The following is a 22,524-nucleotide window of genomic DNA, read 5'->3' on the forward strand; positions in this document are numbered from 1 at the left end:
CACACACACACACACACACACACACACACACACACACACACACACACTTCATGCAAGCATGCAAAGCTGTTGAGCTAAGAATGGCAGGCAGCTTATGCCTGTAATCCTAACATTCTGTAGGTTGAGGCAAGAGGATGAGTGTAAGGCCAGGCTTAGCTACAAAGCTAGTTTCAGGGAAGGCTGAGCTAATTTAGACCATATCTTAAAACTATGAGAAAACAAAAAATATCATAGTGAGTGCTAGTTTATGACAGATGCCCTACCATTATTCTAGTACTTTCTGTTCTTCTACCCATGAAAGGGCTTTCCTGAACCTCTCGGGACAATTTTACCTTTTGTTTCTCTCTCCTGGATTTCCCGCTTCCTCTTAGCTTGCAGGCTAAGCAGCCTTCTGCTCTTGACAGCACTAACCATGTCGTCTGCTTCCACTCCCACCTGCTGCTCAAGCTTCACGATTGCCTTTTTCCTGTCCACTTTGCCCAGCATGTGCTCCTCTTTCCCATTTTCTTTATTTCTGGCTTCCATCTCCTTTCGCTTCTGCTTCTCTGCTCTCTTCTTATCGTTCTCCTCCTTCAGCACAGCAAGCCGTTCTTTCCACAACTCTGCAGACATCTGCTGTCTCGTCTCCATGTGGTCTTGCACAGAGTATGTCATGAGGATCCTGTGGCACAGAGCTGTCAATATCCGTAGCTTCTCCTCTGAGGTCAGCTCAAAGAATTCGGATGTCTCCAGCTTCTCTAGGAACTCGTCTTGTACCTCGTTGTCCTCAAATGGTGTGGAATCTTTATTGTCATCTGTTTCTGAGCCCTCACTGTCCTCCTGGACGTCACACCTGCGCAAGCAGAGCCGGACCAGCTCTGAGACAGAATGCAGGGTGAGGGGGATTTCTGACAGCTTCATTCCCAGTTCTCCATAGTCTTCTGCAATTTCATCCTGAAGTAAGGTCTGTAGCAGGATGACCAGCACTCTGTTCAAGTACAAGAACCCACCTTTATCTGCACTCAAGGCTTCCATCAGGGACACAGCAGTGATAGGGTACTGAGCATCAGGCAAGAGCAACCCAGAGTAACAGCTCAGGAACTCCACCACAAGGGCCACATCTCCAAAAAGAGTGTTGGGCAGCCCTTCAGGGGTATCTACCAGCCTGAATGCTGGGAGGTTTCTGCCACCTAACTCCTGGTCCTCAAATCGCTTCTGCTTTTCTAACCTCTCCAGCATTTCTTTCTCTCTCCGTTCTTTGGCTTTTTCCCGCAACCTCTCCTTTAGCTCCTGTCGTTTCTTTTTCAAATATTCTTTTCGTTGCTCTTCAGACATAGAGGCCCACCTCTTCTTATGTTCCAGGAGCTCATAGCGCTTCTGGACAAGAGCCCGGAGCTCTTCTGGAAGACGGGCTCTATCTTCATTGGAGAGGAGACGTGCCGTTTTGGAGATAACACAGGACAGAGCACTCTTCTTGTCCTCTTTGTCTTTATTTTCTTTGTAATAGGCAATCAGATGCAGAGCTGCAGGAGGCAGGTGCTTATGAGGCTTACCAGAAGACCTTGGCACACCCCCAGAACTCCGAGGGCTGCGAGCCATCTTCTGAGTCCCTTTGGCCATATCCAACAAAGTCATCTGCTTCATTTTGGTCTTAGGAGTCTTCACACACTTGCTGGGTGATTTGGAGTTGCCTGTGGACTTCTGTCCGTTCAAGATGCCTTTGCCTCTGCCCTTGGCCTTCAGAGGTTTGTCACTGTGCTTCCCTGGTTTCTTGGTGGATGGGCCTTTCTTAGGAATGTGAAAGCTGTGTAGCTTGTTAGGGGACATAATTTTCATCACCTCTTCCAAATGCTCTTCTGGAGACTTGGAATTCTTTGAGTTCTTCACTTTCAGTGGTGGGCCATTTAACGACTTCTCCAAGTGCACATGACACCACAGCTTAGGGTTTAGTGGGGAACTCAGAGAAGAACTGTCTCTCTTAGGTTTCTTTGAGGGCTTCCTGTCTGGAGATCCAGCATTCCTCCTCTTGGTTGAGGGATTGAGAGTCATATACTAAAATTTAAGAACAGGAGCAAAATTACTTTTAAAAACTATGTGTAGCAAGCACTATCTAAGCACGGTAAAGCCACACATCCAGGGTTACAACACAGTAAGGCCTGTCTGAAAGCAGAGCTACAGTTGGCCGATGTGGTGGAGGCAGTATCAGCGATCCCCAAACTTAGGAGGTGGAACCAAGTGAATCAGAAATTTAAAGTCTGTCTTTGTTACACAGCAAGTTTTGGGACATCCTGGCTCATATTAGACTGTCTCAATGTCCCCCATTCTCCAAAATGTGCACTGTGGAGCTATACTGCTCAGTGACAGGATGTGTCTCTATAATATGTCAGGACTTGGGTTCTACCTCCAGCACTGCAATAAAAGTCCCCTGAATGTTAGATGCTCTTGATACACAGCTAGCTTTATGTTTCCATATGCATTAGTGGTTCTCAACTATTTTAGTGAACTCTATGAACACTTACTCCAATAACAGCATACAAAAATAATGCATAGTTTTCCTAAGTCTATCCATGGGCCCCAGATTACGAAATAACTGATCTAAAACTAGAAGCATCTCAAGATTTCTTTCTTTTTTTTTTTTTTTTGATTTTGAGGCATCTCAAGATTTCAAGAAGCACTACTTTCAACCTGAGGTGCAACTCAACTGTAGAACACCTTCCTAGAACCTCTCAGTGAGGGCTGATTCAATGTACAACACTTACCTAACATGAAAACCCTGTATTCTGTCCCTGAAAACAGGGGTGGGGGGGTGGGGAGATTGGGGGTGGGAGGGCTGTATACATCCAGAGGGAGTAATCCTGTTCTTGAAATAGCAGTTAAAATTTTCAACCTTTAATTTTATGTCAGCGTCAATAATTTACGCTGTGGGGCTGGTGAGATGACTCAGTGGTTAAGAGCACTGACTGCTCTTCTAGAGGTCATGAGTTCAAATCCCAGCAACCACATGGTGGCTCACAACCATCTGCAATGAGATCTGATGCCCTCATATGGGTGTCTGAAGATAGCTACAGTGTACTTACATATAAATAAATAAATAAATCTTTAAAAAAAAATAATAATTTACGCTGTAAGTAGAGTAGACTCTGTAAATACTTCTTCTCAACCCAGAGGCATAGGTGAAACGCACTGTGTGGAGTGGTAATAATACTGTTCAGATAAAGAACCCTCCTGGCCTTGGCTCTTGAGTCTCAAACTCTTCTTTGTTCTCTTCCACAATGAAAATAAACCTCATTTCTATGAATATATTAACTACAAGCACTATGAATTCTCACTTATTTCATACAGTTCTTTAAAATTCTTTTAACACATTCCACTGTTTATCGTATGTGGGTTGAGCATATGTGTGCTGGGTGGTGCTATGCACATGCCAAGGTAGGCATGAGGAGGTCAGAGGGAAACACAAAGGGCTTGGTTCTCCCTTCGCACCATGTGGGTCACAGGGATTGGATTCGGGTGCTCAGACTTAGATACAAGTACCTTTCCTTACTGAGCTGCACTGCCAGTCCTGACAGTGGAGTGTTTGCATGCACACCCCTCCCCTTCATTCTCTCAGCCACTCTAGTCTACAACCCTCCAATCTCACAAGACTTTTGTTTTCTTTGTTTTCGGAAACAGGATTTCCCTTGCAGCCCTGCTGTCTTGGATCTACCTCTGTAGACCAGGCTTGAACTCATGGAGATAAATACGCACATGCCTGTGCATATGTCACCAGCACCCAGAGTATCCCACAAAACTTACACCCATTAATCTTATCACGTTTCCAAGATCCTAACTTGTTTGTGTGTTTTAAAGAGGTGAGAGGTCAGAGCCAGGCACAGTGGCTCACACCTATGATCCCAGCATGCTCCTAAGCCTGAGGAGTAGACGGGGAGTAGGTGGGCATGAACCACCATGACTGGTTTCCACCCTTCCTCACTTAAATGTATTCCATCTCAAACGATGCTTGAGCTGTTCCTTTATATTCTGTATTTACTTGGAAAATTGCAGTCTGTCCTGCCCCAGGCTGTACATGTTCATCAGAAACATGGTTAGAACAGAAACTCCAACACATCCATGGCTAGCACGCCAAGAGACCCTAGCTGGCACACTCTCACAGGACGCTCCCTCAGAGTCCATCCCCCCCCCCCACTGCTCCACTCACACCCTCTGACTCCCAAGCCTACACACCTCATTTCCTTCACACAGAATTAGTTAAGAGGCAGCGTGGCATGCTTGCTCACACCTGTAATTTAAGAACTCCAGAGGCTGAGGTAGAAAGGCTATCAGGTCAGAAGGAGTCATGTATGAGTCTGAGATCAACCTGGACTATATAATGTGAGCCACTGTATCAAAAATAAAGCAAAAAGGCACATGGAAAATTCCAACACTTGGACAACTGTGAGAATTTCCTCATGGTCAACAAATAAGGCTGCAGTATCAGACCCAGGTTCAAAAACAGATGAAAAAAACTTCAGAGGTTAGAACCTAGTTCACTGCTCACAACAGGAGTTTCTGTTTAAAATATGTATTAAAAATTTTTAACTGATTTTAATATTTTTAAAAGACTTATTTTATGTATTTCATGTATATGAATACACTACATTGTCACTATCTTCAGACACACCAGAAGAGGGAATCGGATCTCATTATAGATGGTTGTGAGCCACCATGTGGTTGCTGGGAATTGAACTCAGGACCTCTGGAAGAGCAGTCAGTCAGTGCTCTTAACCGCTGAGCCACCTCTCCAGCCCTGGTTTTAATACTTTAAATAAAGACTATAACTATGAGTCAGGTTTGGCATGTAAAAGCCTATAATGCCAGCACTTGGGAGACAGGAGCAGGAGGGTAAGGACAAGGTCAGCATGCGCTGCATGAAACCATGTCTCAAAACAAAAACCCAAAACAAGCCAAAACAGTAAAGTTGACAGTTAAAATACAAACTAAATAAAATAGTCAAACTTATTTTAGCTAACAGGAAAAAAACTACTATATAACTTCTACTTCAGGAAGCAGCTATGCATGAGGAATCATTTTGAATGGACAGGGCTAAATAACTGGCATGGTGCGCACGCCTGTTATCCTAGCACTCAGGAGGGAGAAGAGGAGGATCAGTTCAAACATCAAGGGCAGAATCAAAGAGACAAACAACAACAACAACAACAAAAAGCAAAAATCTGATTGAGAAAACAGGGCCAGGCAGTGGTGGCACACGCCTTTAACCCCAGCACTTGGGAGGCAGAGGCAGGCAGATTTCTGAGTTCAAGGCCAGCCTGGTCTACAGAGTGAGTTCCAGGACAGCCAGGGCTACACAGAGAAACCCTGTCTCGAAAAACAAAAACCAAACCAAAACAAAACAAAACAAAAAAAAAAAAAAAGGAGAAAACAGACCATGATTAAACTCTTGTTTTGACTAAATGAACAAATCCCAACTTTAAAGCCCAAGCTGACTTTTCAGAATTACAGGCAATATTGGCACATGCCCCTCACCCAGCCACTCAGGAGAAGAACTGCAGGGTTAAGTCTTTTAGCTGGCTGCTTACTAGTGCCTGATTAAATTTGATTAAACTTCTCAGGTCAGGGGCTGGTGAGATGGCTCAGTGGTTAGGAGCACTGACTGCTCTTCTAGAGGTCATGAGTTCAAATCCCAGCAACCACATGGTGGCTTACAACCATCTACAATGAGATCTGATGCCCTCATATGGGTATCTGAAGACAGCTACAGTGTACTTACATATAATAAATAAATAAATAAATAAATAAATAAATCTTAAAAAAAAAAAAAACTTCTCAGGTCAGAGGTCCACCATCTTCTAGAATAGGAGCTCTAGCCATGACTCACGGAATACCTTCCCACGGCACAATTTCCTACATGGAGTTTCCCAGGACTATATATCAAAATGTTCATGAGAAATAATAAAAAAGGATGACTTATTTAAGGCTCCCCTCATAGACAATACTATGAGTGCTTCAAAGAGCAGTGTACTGAGACTGCCCTGCAATGCCAGGAGCAAGTGAACGAGTGTGTGCGCTCAAGCTGCCCAAACAATCGTACAACAGGACAGCCACACCAACACTCCTGCTGATGCGCAGGTAGATGCTTAAAGCCCAAAGAAAGAGAGACACGATCAAGACACAGTTTTGTTCTAACATTTTAAACAGATCATTTTAAGTGATACCTATAATAGATATCATTAGAACAGGGATGTCCAACTTAATGATTCTCTTTCTATTTAAAAGAATTGAAAGTTACAACGAGGTGCTTTTACTCCTACTCAGAAGCACAGTGTTAAGAAACAATATGGGGACTGGAGAGATGGCTCAGTGGTTAAGAGCACCAACTATTCTTCCAGAGATCCTGAGTTCAATTCCCAGCAACCACATTACAACCACATTATGGCTCACAACCATCTGTAATGAGATCCGATGCCCTCTTCTGGTGTGTCTGAAGACAGCTACAGTATACTCATATACATATAATAAATAAACCTTTAGAAGAAAGAAAGAATATGGACCATTAAATGACAAGAGTTCCAGTATCTATTCTCATCAAGTCATGTCACATTAAAAAAAAATCTTTTCTGAAAAATGAAAGAAATAACTCACCCAACCCCCTCCCAACAGGCCGGCTCCCGGTGTGGGCAGTCCTTCAGTAGCTGGATCATCTCAGCATGGAGCATGCTGGGTAGTCACAGCCAAATGGGAGCCGGCATGGCTGGACTCAGGGGGATCTGAAAAAGTATAAAACCACTTAGGTGCTGAGGGTCCCCTCTACTTCCCACTCAGCACCATTCTACAAGATTAATATAGGGGGGAATGAAAAAAAATGTTATTTCAGTGAAGGCCCTTTCACAGTGCTATTTATGACAGCCACATGAGAGGCCAAAAGAAAAAGTGAATATTATTCTATTTGTTCCCATCACAAAGAACCAATCTGCAGCAATTCAATCTGAAGCTGAATTTAATAATAAAAATAGCCTATCTAAGCAGTCAGACCAATTACAAAACTTGTCAATGCAGGTGAACTGAGTGGGCACAAGTGTCCTGTCTGAGGGAGTGGAGCCAGTTGTGAGCTGCCTAATGACAGGAGCTGAGTCTAGGCCCTCCAGACAAGGAGGCTGCGCTCGTAATCACTCAGCCATTTCTCCAGCCTCAGCCGCACACTTCTGATTTTTATTCCAGTGGGTTGGTTTTGTTGTTGCTTTATATTTTCCTTTGAAAAAATGTAATTCTGGCTGTCCTGGCACTTGTGTCTGTGGACACTAGATTGGCACTGAACCCAAGAGATCCACATGCCTCCTGAGTCATGTGCACGCGCTCTCTCTCTCCCTCTCTCCCTCCCCCCCTCCCTCCCTCCCTCCCTCCCTCCCTCTCCCCACTCCAATCTCTTTCTTACTGCATATGGGATGGAACCAGGACCTCTCACAATAGACAAATATGCTATCACAAAATCCAATGCTCCTTGATTCTTCTCATTCACTGGTGACAACACAGCAGGAGGTTGAGGGCAATTTATAGAGAGTTTATCTCAACCTCTATATGTTTTCAGCCAGTAAGTTAGCTTGGAAGGTATTTTTTGGTTTTGTTTTGTACTGGTACTGAGTCTAGAACCTCACACAGAAAGGGAAAGAGGAATGGAGACAAGAGAGGGAAGATGGGAGAGAAAAAAACAAAAACAAAAACAAAAGACAAAAAAAGAAATCCTAAGCCAAAGTCTCAGTTTATTACCCACTGTTACTTGGTTTTAATTAGATTATACCTCAGATTCCCCACTTATAAAATAAGACTGATACATCATAAATTACACATAAAAATTATTTAAAGATCAAAATGGACAATTCAAGAGGAGAGGACAATGTAGTCTCAAGAAGGAAATGCTTGGTTTCTATTAACATGTCCTATAAGTTGTATATATTCCAGGCTTTATAGGACTGTCAAGTTATTTTGCCTTATATACAAAATCAGTTTTCATTCGACCACCATACCCCAAGACAGGGTCTCTCTACATAGCCCTTGTTGTCCTGAAACTCTATGTAAACCAGGCTAGCCTTGAACAGAGAGATCTGCCTGTCTCTGTGTCCCATGTGCTAGGATAGAAGGCACACGCCACGACGCCTAGCTCATTTTGACATCTTGACCAGTACTGACTAGAGGAATCCAGAAAGAGGAATGGCAACCGAGAGATGCTTCTATCCGACTGCTCACAGGTGCGTCCTGACTAATGACTGATGGGAGAAGGTGCAGCTCACTATGGGTGGTGCCACCCCTAGGCTGAGAGCGGTACAAGAAAGCAGGCCAAGCACGCACAGGAACAAGCCAATCCGTATCATCCCTCCAGTCTCTGCTTCAGTTCCTGAATGAATTATCTGCAGTTAAAGGTTCAAAATCTGCCATGAATCTAATTCTACTATGAGTTAGTAGAGAAAAGAAATTTATCTATTAAGGCTTTATTTATCTAGGTGTCCAACATTAATAGTGACCTTACCTTATATGGGTCAAGTAAAAAGTCACTGAACTTGCTAGGCAGGGAATATTTCTTCACCAATTCATCTTCTACCACCCAAGGTGCGTTCTCACCAGTGCCAGCACGTAAGGCATTATGCCGAATAAAGTATCGCAGTATCTCCTTATTTGGTGGTCTCTCTGTTCGAATCAAGCTGTCTGCTGGCACATTGCTGATGATCTACGTGAAAAAATATCAAGGCAATCAGCACTGCGATGGGAGCAGTTAAGCAATGAGAACAAAACACAGATCTATAATGGAAAGAGTCACAATTCAATCTCGGGGAGGGGTATTATACATTAGAAGATAAGGCAAATTTTTGAGACAGAATTTCAAAATAAATAATCCTTAGATTATTTGTCAATAAATACCAATGAAAGTAAGTATACCATTTGACTTCACGCCAGCAACTTTTCTAGTTACGACTTAAAGTACTACCTAAAGATTCACCCTTCACAGATCCATGCTTGGTGACAGACACCTACAATCTCAGCACCCAGAGGATGAAGTAGGAAGAGAGTGAGCTTGTGGCTAGCCTGGATAACATATAGCCAGACCCTATCTCCAAAATACCAAAGGAAACTGGCACATATCTTTAACACCCGCACTCAGGACACAGAGGCAGGATGATTGTTACAAGTTTGAGACCAGCCTGGATTACATGGCCTGGACAGACAGCAAGACCCTGTCTCAGAAGGAAGAAACAACAGAACTGGCTGGTGGGTCTTCCCATATAAGACCTTTTCCAAGGTCAAACCTCGGAGCTGAGCTGCTTCTTGTATGAAAGGGTTGTCTATGAAAACTAACACACGACTGTTCTCAACATGCCAGTCCTCTTTGAAAAACTTAAAGTTCTATTCAGGTATGTGTAGAAACACCCAAAATAATATACCAATACTTTTTACACCTAGATTTAATCAAGGAAACATATATTTTACTTACAACTTTAAAACTTTTGTTTTCTGCCACAAGGCCTCATGTAGCCCAGGTTGCCCTCAAACTCACTGTGTGACATAACCTCTAACTCCTGATCCACCTGTTTCTGTATCCCAATTATCAGGAGCTAGGAAATAAACTCTTGCCAGCTGCTTTTAAATACATCCTGACTCTGAACATATTGAAAGACATATAAACACTAGGGCTGGAAATAGTTCAGTGATTTTACTTGTCTAAGATACAGAAGAGCCTTAGACCCACAGGAAGAATTAAAAATATAAAAGCCAAACACCATATATCTCAGAAAAAGGGCTGGGAATGTAACTCAGTGTAGAATATTTGCCTAGCCTAGCATAGCAATGCCCTGAGTTCAACCCAGCAAGGGAGATATTAAAAAGGTAAAAAAGCAGTAGTAAGCTTTGTCAAGGGTAATGACTAGCTTGAAATCTGTTAAGATTAATTTATAAAAGCCGTATCAGAGTTGATTCATCATGGAACTTTAAATTTCTGTGATGAAGACATTCCTTTACTGTTTTCCTCAGCACATTTTCCCCAAGAAAACCAATGTGAGAGACTTGACCAACCTTATCTTCATTTTGTAGCTTCACGTCGTACTTGTGAGGCAGAAATTTTGGAGGAGCCCATTTCCTTTCTCCTTTTTTTAACGAAGTAGGAAGTTTTCGTGGAGACCTACGTGCTCTGTCATCTAGCCAAATCAACAGGAAATTAGCAAACAATAATAAATTATTTTAATTTAACTTATTTACTCACAACTACTAACTTCATTCAGTCCCTCACTTATACCAGACACTGGTTGATGAGGTGTAAATACCTGTAACTTCCGGAGCTAGTCTACGCAGGAAGTCAGGTAAGTAAATGTCTACAATCAGGCTGACAAACAACAATACTCTGAAAGTATAGAAAAGGAATATTCCAGAAGGTGATCATGAAACACCTAGAAGAATATGACTTTATGGGCTGGGAAAATGGCTTAGACCTGGGTTAGATTCCCAACACCCACATGGTGGTTCACAACTGTCTGTAACTCCAGTCCAGAAGACCTAATGCCTTTTTATGACCCCCGTGGCACCACGCATTTGTATGGCATACACAAACATGTAGTCAAAACACCTATACACATAAAATAAAGACATGGATAAAAGAATGTGAAGCATAGGGCTGGAGAGACAGCTCAGTGGTTAAGAGCACTGACTGCTCTTCCAGAGGTCCTGAGTTCAACTCCCACCAACCACATGGTGGCTCACAACCATCTGCAATGAGATCCGATGCCCTCTTCTGGTGTGTCTGAAGAGAGCAACAGTGTACTCATATACATACAATAAATAAATCTTTTTAAAAAAATACTTAAAAAGATAAAGAAAAAAGAAAGTGAAGTATAACAGAATAACCACCAGTGTTAAATCTAACAAAAACATTAAAACAATCGGGGCTGGAGAGATGGCTTGGAGATTAAGAGCACTTGATGCTCTTTCAGAGGACCAACCTGGGTTTGGTTCTTTGCACTCACATGATGACTCAAGCTATCTGTGACTCCAGTTCCAGGGGAATCTAATGCCCTCTTGTGGCTGGCATGGGCACCGCATGCATGTGGTTCACAGACATACATGCAAAATACCCATACACAGAAAATAAAGTAAATTTATGATTAAAAACAAAACAGCAACAACAAAAACCTAGATGTTTTTTCAAAAAGACCTGGGTTTGGTTCCCAGCACACAGCAGCTCACAACCATCTATAACTGTAATTGCAGATAATCTGGCACCTTCTGGCCTCACAGGGCAGCAGGCATGCAAGTGGTGCACAGACACATATGCAGGCAAAATACTGACACACACGAAATCTCTAAAAATTCAAAAAAGTAAAAAAAAGTCTCAAAAAAAAAAACCAAACCAACTCTGTACCTGGAAAGTAAGAAGCCATCTGCAACTTGATTAGAAACTGTCTTTAAGTCATTAAAAGGCAGAAATTAATGTAGGCATGGAAGCATGTATACATTTGATATACCTGTAACCCCAGAACTCAACAAAGTAAGGCCACTCTGGGTCACAGAGTAAATTACAGTCCTAGGCTGTCATAATAGCCTACAAAGAAAAACTGCCAGTATAGCCACACAAGCCTATAAAAATATCCAGTATTTCTTAGGTAGAGGCAGAAAGATCAGGAGTTGAACATCTCCCTCAGATACACAGTGACCTTGGGGCGAACCTACTTGAGCCACTGTCCCGAGGCAAAAAAGAAAAAAGTAAAATGTCAGACAAGTTAAATCACTGTTAATACAAAGGAATCAACCAGTGGTCAGTATACAGAAGATAATATTCTCAAGACTCTTGGGGATAAACAGGATAGAAGGGATCACTGGGTATGGTGGCACACCTAGCTGTAATCCCAGCTGCTAAGAGGAACAAATAGGAGGACCAGTGTAAAAAAAATAAAAAATAAAAATAAAAAAGAATAAAATATCAAGCCAAAATAAGAATACAAAGCTAACACGTTCCTGCCCGATGTATTATTAACCCTTTCCCCCACCAAGAAAACGCTATGGAAACTGGAATTTTATCACATTCCTACATCTTAACTGCTTAGAGAAAACATTCAGTGTTCTGTAACATTAATTCAAACTCTGTCTATCCCCCTTTCTACACATTAGAAATAACACTAGATCCCAGCAACTAAAACCTAACTAAGGCAAACACACTCAAAAGGAAGTTAAAGCCTAAACTCCGACCCATGGGTACCAATGTTTCGGGAAGGACTTCAAACTGTCTTACATATCACTGGTATCCCAAAGACCAATTGATTCTCCAGTCAAGGGAAACAAGTAAGAAGATAGCCTCCTCAGCTCCACGGGAAAACAGATTTTCAATTTCAGGTAATCAGAATTTCCACATTTCAGGGGTTGGTGAGTTGCTCAGCAGTTAGAGAAAGCTGTTCTCCTCCAGAACGCAAATTCGGTTCCCAGCACCCAGGCTGGACGACTCACAGTCATCTGTAACTCTGCATGCAGAGGATCTGATCCCCTTTCTTGGACATGGTGTACCTACACACACAGGGCATATACTCACACACAAAAATAGAATAAACTTACAAATAAATAAAACTTCAGTTTCATAGAGAGAACCTGGAAATGGTATGGATATGCAGTCCCAATAAAGCAGAAAACACAGCTGAAATGACAAAACTGAAAGACCAGCTACAACTAGTCTCAGAAGTTTCCTTCAGACTACCACTATAAGGACTTCTAGATAAAGAATCAGCATGGAACCAAAACATCTGGATGCAACAGAAAGGATGGCAGAAAAAGTGGCAATTAAAATAGTGAGGTGAAATTATTCAATCAACCAACAGTTACAAAGCATATATACTAAATACTGTGTGCTCATTTTGAGACAAAAGGATTCTAGAACAGCTAATTTCCTTATTTAAAGAGTCTTAAGTTTAAATAATAAAGGCTTAGGATGTGGTAACACTCTGTACTGGCTGGTTTTGCATGACGACTGAGCTAGAATCAACACAGAGAAAAGAGCCCAGTTAAGGAAATGCCTCCATGAGATCCAGCTGTAAGGCATTTTCCCAATTAGTGATCAGTGGAGGAGGGCCAGCCTATGGTAGGTGGGGCCATTCCTGTACTAGCAGTCCTGTAGTCTATAAGAAAGCACGCAGATCAAATCAGGGGAACAAACCAGTAAGCAGCACCGTTCCATAGGCTCTGCATCAGCTCCTTCCTCCAGGTTCCAGCCCTGCTTGCGTTCCTGTCCTGACTTCCTCCAATGATAGACTATGATGTGGAAATATAAGCTGAATAAACCTTTTCCTCTACAACTTGCTTTTTAGTCATGATGTTTTCATTGCAGCAATAGAAATCCAAACTAAGACACACTCTCAGAGAAGTTTTCCAAGTAAGCAATGCTCTTAGTTCCTCTAACTGTAAAGTATTATTTTAGTCTCCAGATCTGTAAAAAGTATATTTGGTTAACACAGTGTTTCAGAATTCTAGTGGCTCCTACCTGAGAGTCAGGTCAAAAGAGACAAACAGAAAAGCTGTATCTGACAGCCACCACACTAGCTTGCCCTGTGAGGATCAGGAGGGATCAGAATGTGCTTTGTCTACCTGAACAAAGCCCTCTCTACACTTATGTACATGTTTTTGGCTTTAAGAGTAAAGACAATAGGGCAGGGTGTGGTGGCATACATCACTGATTCCAGCAGTTGGGAGGCAGGCAGGCAGATCTCTGTTCCATACCAGCAAGGACTACATTTTAAGACCTTGATTAAGAAAAACAACAACAAACCAATCTCCAAAAAAGAACAAAAGAGTAAGAAAGAGTCCTAGGTGTATCTTAGTGCATACCTGTAATCCCAGAATTCAGGAGACAGAGACAAGAGGACCACTCCAAATTTGAGGCCAGCCTAGACTACATATTCAGACCCTGACTCAAAAGAAAAAAAAAAATCAACAAACAAACAAACAAACAAACAAAAAGGTAGGAAAATTTTTAAAAATCCAATTTTCTTTACCATCCTGGTTAAGAATGGTCTTAACTATTGAGGGAGTTTTAAGTCCTAAGTCACATTGTGGGTATGTTAGTGGTTTTTGAATCATAATGAATAAAATCATAGCTATATAAAAACCTAACTATACACGTGGCTGCTACAGAATTCTGCTAGGTTTCTATGTAACAAATGAGCACCGTCTCAACTCAGGAGCAAGGCTAGCATCATACATACTAATACTCTCTCTCCTGCCTTCATCCTCTTTGACTACTGTCTCCTTCTTCTGGAGGTCCTGAGCCATTTGACTGGAATTTTCTTTGTCACTTGATGGAGAATCACAGGCCCCATCAGATTTCTTCTCAGCAGCCTCTTCATCAACTTTCTCCAAAGGATGAATCTTCACAATCTTCACCTTGAGCATTTTCTCCTTTCCAACCTATGCATGGAATACACGAGAAAATTAAGAGATACTTAATAAACAAAACTGGAATCCTATAAAAATATAAAACATGACCCAGTATAGCTAACGTGGTGATTTTAATAAAAATGACCCCATAAGCTCATATATTTAAATGCTTAGCCACCAGGAAATGGCACTATTTGAAAAGATTAGAAGATATGACCTAGTAAGAAGAAGCCTATCACTGGGAGTAGGCTTTGATGTTTCAAAATCCAAGCCAGTGCCAGTGTTCTGTCTGTCTATCTGTCCATCTATCTGGCTGTTTCTGCCTATGGATCAGGATATAACTTCAGCAACTGCTCCAGCACCATGTGCGCCACAATACTCCCACCATGATGAAAACTCTGAAACTGTAAGCCAGCCCCCAGTTAAATGCTCTCTTATAAGAGTTACTTTGGTCAGTGGTGTCTCTTCACAGGAATAGAACAGTGACTAAGATACCTAGCAAACAAAAATTCATACAATCTCTGAAGTACCTAGGCATAGTAAACTTTTATACATTAACAAATGAAATGAGCCCCACACAGTTTCATCTGCCTGTAATTCCAGCACCTGAAAAGGTGAGGAAGATTTCTTCCAGTTCAAGGTCAGTCTGAAAAAGTAGTAAGCTCTGCGGGCTAGCATGGGCTACAAAGACATGGTTTCAAAACTCAACTAAATAGACAGAGAAACCCTGTCTCGAAAAACAAACAAACAAACAAACATACAAAAACAAAACTTAACTAAACCAATGGTTCTCAGCCTTCCTAACACTGTGGCCCTTTAACACAGTTCCTCATGTATGGTGACCCCAACCATAACATTATTTTATTGTTACTTCATAACTAATTTTGCTCCTATATGAATCATAACGTAAATATCCGATACACAGCTCCCAAAAGGTCATGACCCACAGTGTGACCACTGAACTGAACAGAAAGCTCTGTCGCACAGCACCATGCCAGTCTATAAGCCTAGGCGGCTAAGGCAGGAAGAACAGGACCTCTCCATCATCACCTCCTACATAGTGAGTTCAAGGTCAGCCTGGGCTACACAGCAGAATCCTGTTTCAACAACAACAAAAAAATTTAAATAGACTAAAATGAGGGGCTGCATAAAGAAAACAAGCAGTTGCTCTTGCAAAAGATGGGTTTGATTCCCTGTGCCCATATGATGGCTCACAACTGTCTTTAAGGCCAGTTTTAAGGGCTCTAGCAGGTACACGTGAGGCACATACATTCATGTAGGCAAAACATTTAAACATAAAGTAAAAGTTTGAAACTTAAAACATATACCTTAAATAATATTCTATTGCATAATCCATGGACTAATGTACTAAGGGCAATTGCTATGCTAGCCTAACAACAACTGTGTATGCCAAGTACAGTTCACGAACTTCATTTTTTAGTTCTCACTGTATACCTGGCCAACCTGGAACTCACCATGTAGAGCAGACTGGCCTAAACCTGTGGTAATCCTCCTGTCCTCTCTTTTAAAGTGCAAAGATTACTAGTGCATCACCACCTCCAGATAAGAACTCTCATTTTTCAAAAATAAAATATCCAGTTGTTACAGAACCAATATGCTAAAGGACTTCTTTCTCCACTTAATTACCTACCAGTGATTTACTAATCAGTCGTCTGGGTATACTTTTGAATGTTAGTGTACTGCACTATCGGTCTTACCACAGAAACTAAACTGGCTGAGCTCAGCGGCATGACTGTAACCCCAGAACTCTAGAGAAAGAGACAGGAGGAATGACGTAAGGGAAAGGCAAGCCTAGTCCTGTGGATTTCCAGAACAGCCTGTGCTACAGTAAAATCCAGCCTCAAAAAGACACAGAAAGAGGAACTGGGACACACACAAACACCTGCGCTCAGTGGTTAAAGACCACTGGGGATCTGGGAATCATTCACAACCACCTATGAGTCCAGCTCAAGGGGGATTAGACACCTCTAACATCTATGGATACCTGTACTCATTCACATACCCACATACATAATTAAAAAAATCTTAAATGCACGCACACAAACCAAGTACTTAGGCTGAGCAATTATAGAATTAAGACAAACACTATGGCACCTACATCACCATACACACTATGTTTTAATCACACACAAGACAATAAGCATATCAGCACATACCTGTAATCCTAGCACATGGGAAATACAGAGGAAGATGAAGAGTTAAAGGCCACCCTTGACTACACAATATTTGAGGCCAGTCTAAACTAAATCATACCCTGTCTCAAAAAAAACAAAAACAAAACCAAAAATCAAACAAACAAACAAAACAAGGGGGAACAGCACAGCACACGCACTCCTCCTCACCACATATATACAGAAGTGTGACTTTAACAGGCCTTAAAGTAACCCACTCTCTACCTCAGAGACTGACAACCATTGTATTATTTTGTTTTGACTTCAGTAAATGGAATGAAGACTATTATTTTGTGACTACCTTCTTTTAATCTTACATTTCTTTTTTCTATTGAGTATTCAAGGCCTTAACAATTTATTCATTCAACTACTGATAGGTCCTTAGGTTATTTCCTCTTTGGACTATTATTAAAAAATACTAAGAGTAAAAAAGAAAAAAAAAAAAAAACTAAGAGTTCTTACACAAGTATCCTGGGGTAATATTACGAGGATAAATGTCCAAAAATGAAAGCCTGGTCAAGGGTACATGCATATTCAACTGTATTAGCAATTCCAAAGCATTCACCAAAAGAGCTATGGCATTCACAGTACCGTAGGTGGTGAGTAAACACTGGCAATATAGCTCAGAGGTAATGTGCCTGCCTAGCATGTGTACGGTAGAGTGCCACAAACAGTACAGCAACAGGGAAAAGAATAAACAAGAACGAGCAGTTCCATTTTCTTACCAAACTTTGGCAGTGCCTCTCACTCTCACATTTACTAATCTGTTTTGTTTTGTTTTGTTTTTTGAGACAGGGTTTCTCTGTGTAGCCCTGGCTGTCCTGGAACTCACTCTGTAGACCAGGCTGGCCTCGAACTCAGAAATCCACCTGCCTCTGCCTCCCGAGTGCTGGGATTAAAGGCGTGCGCCACCACCGCCTGGCTGGTATTTACTAACCTTACGTGCTAACTGTGGTTTTGATTTGATTCCTGAAGTACAAATGAGTTTACACATCTTTTCATGGTTTGGGACATATACATTCCCATCCCTTGCCTCAAATTGTATTGTTCTATCTTTATTTTCTTACTCTGAGTATTTTATTTTCAGTGCTAGGGATGGAGTCTCAGGCCTTGCTCATGCTGGGCAAGGATTTTGCAGCCCCTCACCAGCAGACTCTAAGCACACAGCTATAGCTGAAGTACATCTGCAATCCTTCGCCATTCTGCAGATATGCCCAGTGCTTTCCTTTTGTTACTTTTGTTATGTTTTGGTCTTCTTCCTTTTGCTTTTAATTCTAGTCTTTCTTCTCTGCCACGTTCATGTCTACAAAGGCTAACTATTTTGGGTTTCTGTGCCCTCCAGATCTTGATGAGGTGAGGCCACAGGAAGCACACAGTAATCAGACATGGGAGAACTGAGATGGGGTTATTTCTGATATATTTCCCTGAACAAATCCCAAGCAAGTTAGCTAGATCAGATCATTAAATTATTCTAATAACTATAACTATTCTTCCTACGTTTTAGACCCACTGCCTTCCCTTTGTGTAGAAATGACAATATCCCTTCTGCTCATAGCAACCAGGACTTCTCCTTGTGAAGTGTTGCTTCAATTACACCATTCAAGTCCTCCATTTGTTTTTTTTTTATGTAACTGATACCAAGTATGTGACTAAAACTCACTAATAAACTAGATTTATACAGCATGTAATCACAGCACTTAAAGGCAGAGGTGTGTGGTTCACATAGGCCGATCTCTTTGAGTTAGAAGCCAGCCTGTTCTACAGAGTGAGTTCTAAAACAGGCAGGGGAATGTAAAGAGACCCTGTCCTAGCAACAACAACAACAACAACAACAACAAGAGACAGAGGCAAGAAAATGGCTTAAGAGTTTAACACTGGCCTAGCATAGAGTGAGAATCTCCAAAGATCAAAACAAGCCAACCAACCAATAAACAAAACCACTGATAATCTAAGACATTACAAATGAAAAATATAGAATACACAGAACAAGGGTAAATTCATTAAACACATCAGTAAAATAAAGTGGAAGCAGAGTGAGGTAGCAGAGAGACACATGAACTGAATGTTGATCTCACTACTTATACTATAGTACATTCTACCCCTGAGCAAGATAGCCTGACACTTAAAACATCCTAACAATCACATTCTTAGTTTGCAAAGAGGTAGCCATTAAAAGACGTCTAGGTAATAGCTTGCAAAGATAAGGGGTTGCTTTATTCTTGTTTCTGGAAACATTTTATTCTCCTACTTAGAAGAGCATTTCCTGGATAGTCCTCCCTTTGGAGCCACTTCCACTCACTGAAGTTCTTTCTCACTTCTCCTAAATAGATTTATGTTCAGGCTGGCAAGATGGCTGAGCAGATTAAGGCACGTGCCAATAAACCTGGCAAAGTGAGTTCAATTCCCATATGCTGGAAGTTAAGAACCAACTCCCACTGGTTGTTCTCTAACCTCCACACATGTACCACATGTGGTACAGAAGTGAGCATACAGATATAAGGATCAATATGTATGTACATGAATATAATGAAAAACTGTTTTAAATACCAACATCTTAAGTCAAAACAACAACAACAACAAATTAATAAAATAAAATTCTCTAAAACGTATTTCCTCACTCCAAGTACAGTTAACAATTTCAGAACCAAGATGCAACAGGGAGTCTAAGGACGTGACGGAGGCTCCGTGAGCATGACAGGCCCCGAGCAGGTAGGTGGAGGCAAGTGGATCTGAGTTCAAGGCCAGTCTGGTCTACAGAGTAAGTTCAAGGACAGCCAGGGCTACACAGAGAAACTGCCTCAGAAAAAAAAAATAAGGAGATGGGGGGGGCCCACCCAACTTTAAAGTTATGAACTTAAGAAACAATGCATTTTCTTTACTCAGACAAAAGTGAAAAGTAGTAACCAGTGCTAATCAGGTATTTTCTTATCTCTAATACATGTCAACATGAATACCTGGACATGTTACAGTATTATTTCTCTTCAGATTCTTTTGCCTCATGTAAAGTGACTCTGTTATCCCAAACATACAGGCATTTTTAAAGAACAATAGCTTCAGCCGGACATGGTAGTATATACTTTCAATCCCAGCAGAGGCAGGCAAATAAATCATGTTAACTTTAGCTGGACCACATACGAAGTTCCAGGCCAGGCAGAGCTAGGCAGTGAGGCCTAGTCTTTAAAAAAAAAACAAAAAACAAAAAACAAAACAAACAAACAAACAAAAAAAAAAAAACAAGCCAGGTGGTGGTGGTACATACCTTTAATCCCAGCAGGCAGGTAGATCTCTGAGTTTGAGGCCAGCCTGGTCTATAGCGAACAGTTCCTGGACAGCCAGGACTATACAAAGAAACCGTGTCTCAAACAAACAAGAATCCAGACACTTACCTCAAAGTCACACTCCTCTCCCACGGCATATTTGGTCATGATTTCTAACCAGGCAGAATCTACAAGCTTCTCTAAGGAGGCCGTGTTATGGTGAACCATTTCCAGAACAAGCTTCTCATACCAGTTAGGGAACTCTTCCTTCAAACTAAATAAATGTCAACAGTTAGCAAAGAAATAACAAAATAAACAAAAGCCTTTACCAAGAGATTTCAATTCAAACTTAAAAAAAAAATTTTTTAGAGCAATTTTAGGGTAACAGCGAAACAAATATTTTCTTTAAAAAAATTATTACTTGAACATTTCATACAATGTGTTTTCCCCCCCTCCTGCAAAAAAAGAAACTTTCTTCAGCAAATACCCACAGAGCACTGGAAAATAAAGGAAGGTTAAAAAGCCCAAAGTGGGGCTGGAGAGAGGGCTCAGCAGTTAAGAGCATTTGCTGTCCTTAGGACCCACATTCAGTTTCCAGCACTCACATAAGAACTCACAACTGTCTGAACTCCAGTTCCAAGGAATCTGATGCCTTCTTCTGACCGTTTTCTATGCCAAGCAAGCATGTGGTGTGCATACATACATGCAGGCAAAATACTCATATGCATAAAATAAACACATCTTAAAAAATAAAATAGAGGCTAGAGTGATGGCTCAGCTCTTCCAGAGGTCCTGAGTTCAATTCCCAGCAATCACATGGTGGCTCACAGCCATCTGTAATGGGATCCGATACCCTCTTCTGTTGAGTCTGAAGACAGCGACAGTGTACTCACATACATAAAATAAACACATCTTTAAAAAATAAAAGAGCAAAATAATAAAAAATAAAAAACTGCAGCTACCAGGGCGTGGTAGTTCACAAGCAAAACAACAAACAAAACAAAAACAAAACAAACCAGTCCAGGTGGCAGATCTCTCAGCTCTAGGCCAGTGTGGGAAGAAGGGAGGGATAAACAGGAGGGGATGGCAGGGAAAGACCCATCAGCTTACAGAAGAAAACAAACTAAAAACTCTTAAACACTTGTGAGATTAATCCGTCCAGCTTAGTTTTCTCACTCATAAATGACATTAACAGGCATACTACTAGCAAGTTCAACATTCCCCTATTCATTTGTTTTTCAGGGTCTCAATGTGCTGGAACTCTATGTGGACCTGATGGGCACTGAACTCAGAACTGTCTGCTCTGCCTCCTGGAGAGCTGGAATTAAAGGTGTGTCCTGCCAGGCCCCATTACTTTGCTTTTGTAGTACACTTCTTTCCAAGTGCAAATTTCTTCCTATCCCTTGATTATGTATGTGTGAAATGCATTCAATCACTTCTCACAACATCCTGTGAGATGTCCGGCATTTTTTTTTTTGATGTCTGGCATTTTTATTTTACAGACAAAAGCTTCAGGAAAGGTTACCTGTTCAATTCCTGACTTGAATCTAAAGCCCTCAAAAAGTAAGAGTTTAAATAAGAATTCCTTTGCTTACTTATTCTTATTTAGCAAAAAGTACCTTTTTTGTTTGTTTTTCGAGACAGGGTTTCTCTGTGTATCCCTGGCTGTCCTGGAACTCACTCTGTAGACCAGGCTGGCCTCGAACTCAGAAATCCACCTGCCTCTGCCTCCCAAGTGCTGAGATCAAAGGCATGTGCCACCACTGCCCGGCTGCAAACAGTACTTTTAATTATCACACCAAGGATGGCAGTGGTCCTCAGACACCAGTGAGTAATCTGTTCCAATCCTTTTGAAAAGCAAATGGGGGGCTGGAGAGATGGCTCAGTGGTTAAGAGCATTGGCTGCTCTTCTAGAGGACCCAGGTTCAATTCCTAGCACCAATATGGCAGCTCATAAACATCTAGAACTCCAGTTCAAGAGGATTCTAGCTTCTGAGGGCACTGTACACACATACATGCAGACTTAACACCTGTACACAGAAAATAAAATTAATCTTAAAAAAAGGTAACTGGAAAACACTTATCAAAACTATTATATATGCAAAGATACTTATAGTTGAATTCCTTTAACAGAAAGTAAAAACTAAGTGGACTAGACATGCAATTTCAACTAGAAACAACAGTGTTACATGTGCTTTGAACTACTAGAGGCTGAACCCAGGGGCACGTCAAGCAAGTCTTCCACCAAAGAGCTGCACCCCAGCCTCGTGTTAGGTTTTGTATTGTCTTGTTTTATTCTGTGCTATGCATGGCTACCTATAGTTCTCTAACTGACTACTGAACCTCTAGTCTGGGTTAAGGTAAGTAAGTAGTCAATTACCTTTGTATTCTTCCCATAGACTGACCTCCCTTCCCAGCTTAACCATCTTCCCAAGATGTCCTCAGACTTCTTTAACTCCATTAAGTTTTTTCCTGGACCCTAGGAATTCAATCTCTTTCTATTAATTCTATCAAGTCAGTCAAGTTTTTAAACCTCACTCGGAGAGGCTGAATAGCAGAGTTCTGATTCTCATGTACCTTTTAAAAATAAAGTTGGACACTACTTTTTCTTAGCAATTCTAGGCAAGTGTGATACCTGAACCACATTCCCAGAATTACTTCAATAATCAGAAAAAGATTTCTACCTTGCCTAAAAATTTAAAAAC

At 41.3% G+C, this 22,524-nt stretch overlaps 1 protein-coding gene across 1 annotated transcript in view; it reads right to left on the reverse strand.

The window, feature by feature from the left end:
- The window catches only part of Baz1b (bromodomain adjacent to zinc finger domain 1B), a 61,690-nt gene that overhangs the window by 28,627 nt on the left and 10,539 nt on the right, over window positions 1-22,524 (reverse strand). Inside the window, exons 3-7 of the mRNA XM_028765899.1 lie at window positions 19,949-20,093; window positions 14,199-14,400; window positions 10,036-10,157; window positions 8,498-8,695; window positions 333-2,031 (exon numbers count right to left, since the gene is read on the reverse strand). Of these exons, the coding sequence (XP_028621732.1) occupies window positions 333-2,031; window positions 8,498-8,695; window positions 10,036-10,157; window positions 14,199-14,400; window positions 19,949-20,093 (2,366 nt within the window). The remainder of the gene's footprint in view (window positions 1-332; window positions 2,032-8,497; window positions 8,696-10,035; window positions 10,158-14,198; window positions 14,401-19,948; window positions 20,094-22,524) is intronic.

The sequence above is a fragment of the Grammomys surdaster genome, unplaced genomic scaffold (assembly GCF_004785775.1).
Source record: "Grammomys surdaster isolate TR1022 unplaced genomic scaffold, NIH_TR_1.0 166, whole genome shotgun sequence".
In the NCBI taxonomy this organism is placed as follows: domain Eukaryota; kingdom Metazoa; phylum Chordata; class Mammalia; order Rodentia; family Muridae; genus Grammomys; species Grammomys surdaster.